This window comes from Budorcas taxicolor, chromosome 3, assembly GCF_023091745.1.
Source record: "Budorcas taxicolor isolate Tak-1 chromosome 3, Takin1.1, whole genome shotgun sequence".
NCBI lineage: Eukaryota > Metazoa > Chordata > Mammalia > Artiodactyla > Bovidae > Budorcas > Budorcas taxicolor.
In genome coordinates, this window is record NC_068912.1 from 4217470 (window position 1) to 4223469 (window position 6000).

Genomic DNA, 6000 nt, shown 5'->3' on the forward strand with positions numbered 1-6000 from the left:
CTGGGAAGTTAGTGTGCTTTGGGGGACAAGCTCCTTACCTAAAGGCATGCATGTCCTGATAGGAGTCTCTGCCACAAGGGCCAGTGGGTGGAACAGCCTCTTGGCTCATGCTGAATCACAGCTGTCAGCAGGCCCTTACTGCACATCTAAGCTGGCCTGCAGACTGCACATCCCTCACTCACACCTCACATTAAACTGTGACGCCATAAGCAGCAGGTTTTATTTGTTGAGAGGGCCTCCCTGTTCCTGCTAAGAGCAGCTGCCCTGTGGCTTCCTAGCCAGCTGTCTTTCCGTGGCTGCGGTGTAGAAATCCCTCAGCCACCATGCATCAGGCTCAGTGTGGTTCCTGAAACGTGGATTCTCTCCTGAGTAAAAGCTAGGGAAGGGGTCCCTCTGCTTTCCCCCTGAGCTGATTCCCCCCTGGCCTAGCTGTGAGAACCTGCTACAGGCCCCCTGACTTCTAATCCTGAGTTCTCTCCTCCCCAGATGAAGAAGCTGGCCCGGCGGCAGCAGCAGCAGCAGCAAGATCAGCAGAACACCCAGCGGCTGAGTACCGGTAAGCTGGCACCTCCTCCTAGCCAGGCCTCTCCTGCCAGGGGCCTGCAACTGCCCTGCCCTTGGAATGACATCTCTGGGCTCCCTGAAGCCCAGTCCACACTCATTTGGGAGAAGGGACCTTCCAGGGAGGACCAAACCATGAGAACTGTGAGAGGGCAGAGGGCGCCAGCTGAGGCCCAGAACTGTGGATTGCAGGTGGCACTAACCAGTCCAAAGCCCCCATGCCCAGAGCCTGCTGTGGTATCCGGCCCTGCGTCGGAGCCTACCTGCAGAGTCAAAGACACGCTCTGTTTCTCGTCCAGCCTAGCCCTCCTTCTTCTAGGCAAATCAGTTTCATAGAAGACACCACAGTGACTTACAATCCCTTCCAAAATAATATGAAATAGTAAAAATAATGATAGTGGAAAAAAAAAAACCCTCCTTTGTTGAGCACTTTTGCTCTCACTCATACTGACCTGACTCACAGCCACAACCCCCAAGGTGAGCAGAGGAGTTATTAATATTTCCATCTTACAGATGCACAAACAGGCTCTGCAAGACGGACCACAGTCCTAGATAGGTGAAGGATGGAATTGGGCTGGAACCTGTCTCTCTAAGGCTCACTTGGTCACGCTGCCTTAGCTCGCCCTTACCTCCATGTACCTCCATGTGTTGTTTTTTTAATAGGGGTGATGTGAGGACTGGGGAGTGTGTGAAACGGGACAAGCTGTGGGGCCCTTTAAGGAAGATAAAAGAAAAAAAAGCACAAATGACGACATTAAAACAGTGTCATTCTTAAAGGGACATGGCTCCAGCCTCAGCTGCCCAGTAGACTCTCCCGAGCGGTCTGTTTGCGCCCTGGAGCAGGGATTCTCGCCCTTTAAGGCGCACCGCAACCAGCTGGTATTGGTGTAGATTCTGATCCTTGAGATTTTGGTGGGCCTGAAGAGTCTGCATTTTTAACAAATTCTCATTCTGCCACCCTGTGGACCACACATGGAAAGTGGCATCAGTTGTCTGGCCCCTAAACAGAGGGGCTGGCCCCTTACCTTCATGGACCTTGCCTTGCGCTTGATGTGGGGCTAGGCTCCATCAAAAATTTGATTTTTCCACTCAAGAGTTCTTTCTATTCCTTACCTTTGAGGCCAAATAGTATCTTCATGACAAGAGAGATGCTCTGGTAGAAAAATCAAGCAAGAGCATGGGCAGCTGGGCAGGGTGGAGCCAAGCTGGTCAGAAGACCTGAATCTGCCACAGCTCTTCGTACAGTGCTGTCTGGAGATCTGAGACCTGCCTTTCTGTCTCTCTGCACCTCGGGCTGGCGTCCCTAGGGTAGGGTAGAGCTGTCTGATAGTCCTGTCACACAACTCCGTGGGCCTCAGAGAGGGTCACAGATCGGACAGGGCTTCAGGAGGAGCCACGCCAGTTGACTCCATACAGGCCAGCGTGCTCAGAGGGAGGCGAACGCATCATGGCATTATGAGAACACAGACTCCGAGGGCTCGGAACTTTGAAGAATTCTAGGGGCAGCTCCTAGGGTGGACTTAAGGTGGAACTAGAGGCTGAGCATTAATGCAGCCATGTTCAGAGAACCACAGCAGGATGTGGAAGGGGGAGCTGAGTCCTCCTTTTCTGATGGAATTGTGTACACAGCAGAGTGAGTTGCAGACCCAGAGCACACACACGCCCCTCACGGAGTCTTCATATCAGCTCCACAAGGCCCCCTGGATCAATACGATGAACCCACTTGACTGATAGGATCCTAGTGGGGTAACACTGGAAGGATCTTTGGATGTGTATACTCCGTTGGCTGCCAAGCCTGTGTCTTGCCTTTGTCCTAATGATATGGTTCAAGGAAGCTCTCCAAGTACAACCCTCATCCCACTTCTCTATCCTTCAGCATAGTCACTTCTGGCCCATGGTAGGGCACACGCTGGGAACCACTGATGTCACCTCATCTCTTCCCTTCTGTAAATGAGGAAAGTAAAATGATGTCACCGTGGCCACACAGCATGTGCGGTCCCCAGCCAGTAGGGCACGTGAAGTTCAGAGCTTGTTCAGAGGCCCTGCCCCACCTTCAGCATGAGATACTGGGCTGCACGTGGAGAATTATTTATCCTCTTCTTTGTCCCACAGCTCAGACAAACGGTGGCGGGAGCGCTGGCATGGAAGGGATCATGAACCCCTACACGGCTCTGCCCACCCCACAGCAGCTCCTGGCCATCGAGCAGAGTGTCTACAGCTCAGATCCCTTCCGACAGGGGCTCACCCCACCCCAGATGCCTGGAGACCACATGCACCCCTATGGTAAGAGGGACTCAAGCCCCGCAGGGACCTCGCACAGCTTGCTTGCGTGAGTTTTTCATCCCCTCCCAGTTCCTCTCCCTAGGCAGTTCCTAGGTGCTCATTAAAGTTCCAAAGCAGAATAAGTGTCCCATAAAATGCTGCTAGAATCACATAACCTGTGGCTCCAGAAGTAAGACCAGTATGCATATCCATGAGTCATGCTTCCATTTATTCTCCTTTTTCAAAACTTTTTATTTGTTAGAAAAGGAGGTTGTGTTTTCACTGTAGACCTTTTCGTTAGGATTTAAGTTCCCAAGTCTGCCGTTTCCTGCCAGATACGTATGTCCAGGAGTAGGAAATGGCAACCTACTCCAGTATTCTTGTCTGGAGAATTCCATGAACAGAGGAGCCTGGCAGGCTACCGTCTCTGAGGTCACAAAGAGTCAGACCTGACTGAGCAATTAAGCACAACCACCACACTTACCTTGCTGTGGCACACTGTCATGCCAGGTATCACACTCGTGCAGTGCATGGGACACACATGATTCCTGGGTCAAGAAGATCCCCTGGAGAAGGGAATGGCTACTCACTCCAGTATTCTTGCCTGGAGAATTTCATGAACAGAGGAGCCTGGTGAGCTTCAGTCCCTGGCATCGCAGAGTCGGACAGGACTGAGCGACTAACACTATCACTTTTACCACACTTACAAGTTCATAAGCATTATCAGCAGTGATATAGTCAGAGGCCTTAATTATGCAAACTCTTACATAAGAAAGAATACATAGAAAAGCACGGAAAACAAAGGTTCTAATTGGACTCTCCTATTATGGACACTAGCAGGTATTCTCATGTAATTCCTAAAACATAAGCTGACTTGTGAAGTAAAGTCCCAGTCCCACCGCAGCCAAAATGGGGTTGCTTTAAAGGCAGGGTGTGGGGGCAGCTGAGATTCCCCCACTTTCCTGGCTTACTTCTGAAGCCAGTGGACAGCAGCTGGGACCTGGATGCCCTGATGGAGTGGGCAGGCTCTAGTGTTGAAGGCTGAAGTTCAATCTTAGAGTCAAATATAAGCCATTGGGTTTTTATACAGAGAAGGTATATGGCCTATGTAATGCATTTGCCTGTACTGTGAAATCAGTAACCCTGATAGCTAAAAATAAAGTTTTATTCAGTAAGCCTTCAAAATGTCAGTATCAGAGATACATGCCTCACTGCACAGATTTTGTCAACTTCTTTTTTGCCTTCATTATAAAATTATCTATGTTGTTGAAACCAGCCCTATCTTTCCCTGTGATGCATTCAGCAAATATTTATTAAGATCCAGCCACTTGCAGGGCCATCATCGACTAACCTTATTCACTCATACACACGTATGTGCGTGCTCAGTGACAGCCATCCTCTCTGCTTCCTGAGAAGACACGTCGACGCCTGTCTTCACTCCTCTGCTATGCAAAAACAGGACAAACAGCTCTTGTTTTTTTGCCAATTCATACATTTTCAGAGTCCTAGGGGTCTTGTTATGTAAATTAGTCCTGTGATGAATCCTTTAGTACAGTGAATAATTAAAGCCACATGACAAGTTTTATAAACAGCAGTTTTCCTCTCTCCCATTTACTTGAAGTGGAGGTGAAATGTCCACACCTCAAGGTTCTGGTCACAGTGGTCCCCCAGCTCTTCCTCAATTTGCCCTACTAGTTTCATTGTCAAAGGTTATACTAGTTGAGTGCGGACACCTAACCTTCCTTTCCTTTGCAGTACAAATCTGGGGAAACAGCTGGCACTCAGTATGTTTGTGCTGTTTGAAAGGACAAGTATTATCACCAGTGGATTCGTGAGCATCATTTACAGAGTCGATGTTTGTTTTCTTACCCTCCCTCCTACAAGAACCTTTTCTGTGGCCAGAGTCCTCTGGAAGCCCTGTGCCTGCCTCGGCAGCCTGCGGTGCTGGGTCTCGCCCACTCCCCACCGCCAGTGTCTAAACACGCTGATCATTCGCTTATGCTGCGCTCGGTTTAGCACTACCTTGTCAGATCCTAGTTCATATTATTTTCAGTTGTTACACGTTAGACATAGCCCTCTAAGGAGGTCTTTGGTGGGCAGGGATTCTGCCCCCTCCTGCTCTTCTGTGTAGCTCTCCTGTCACCCCCAGCGCTCCCCATTCCCAGCAGCCGGTGGGAGGCTTTCCTTAGTGGGGACGGGGTGGTGTGCTTAGACCGCGCCGGCCGAGTTCAGCTGAATGTCCCGGCACCGAGTCCCTTCTTCCGGACCTTCACGGCAGTGTTTCGTCTCCGTTTCAGGTGCTGAGCCCCTCTTCCACGAGCTGGATAGTGAGGACACCTCTCTCAGTAACCTGGGTGACTGTTTCCTAGCAACCTCAGAAGCCGGGCCCCTGCAGGCCAGAGTGGGAAACCCCATTGATCATCTGTACTCCATGCAGAATTCTTACTTCACCTCTTGAGTCCTCCCCTTGAATTCTGTGGCTCAGCTCCCGTTCTGGAACAACTGTGTTACGTGAGGGGTCGACTGGCTTTAGGATGGGGAGGCAGGGCAGAGGTGGGGTGGGTGGGAGTTTTGTTGGGGATGCTGTTGTATAATGATACGGTGTAGCTTGGCATTTCCAAAGACTGAATACAGTATGGATTGCATAGCTTAATGTTTCTAATAAGAGTCTTAGTGTTAGGTACGAAAATGTGTTTATCATTAAGGACAGGGACTTTTAATATAGGCATTTTCATGCAAACTAGATATTAGAGACCCCTAACAATTTCCCACCATGCTGGGGGGAAGCTCTTGTCGAGAGGTGCGTATGTCTACCCATCCACACACCCACAGACAGACAAACGGATAGATAGATGTGTGCGTGAGTCTGTAACCTTTCCTACTTTATCATCAAAGTTTATTCCTAATTATAACACACCAACTGTACAGCAAAAAGTAACTTTATTTTCAGTGTGAACTATATTTAAGGAAATGCTTGATGCACTTAAGTTATAAAATGAGATAATTTACTTTTATAAACTTTATTTTGAGTTTGAAGAGACTTGTGGCCAGGGCAGAGAGCGCCGCTCCACCGAGGCCCGTAGCTTTGAGTGCTTGAGTTAATTCTGTTTTCAGAGAGTGTTGTTGAGGTCTGGAAAACAGTTACTCTGTGTGGCTGACAGTATTCCCTGGTGGATT

General features: G+C 49.4%; 1 protein-coding gene across 1 annotated transcript in view; it reads left to right on the top strand.

Annotated features, from left to right (window-relative positions):
- The window catches only part of LMX1A (LIM homeobox transcription factor 1 alpha), a 171755-nt gene extending 166474 nt beyond the window's left edge, over positions 1-5281 (top strand). The window contains exons 6-8 of the mRNA XM_052637803.1: positions 487-556; positions 2674-2844; positions 5121-5281. Of these exons, the coding sequence (XP_052493763.1) occupies positions 487-556; positions 2674-2844; positions 5121-5281 (402 nt within the window). The remainder of the gene's footprint in view (positions 1-486; positions 557-2673; positions 2845-5120) is intronic.
- Positions 5282-6000: the final 719 nt, after the last annotated feature.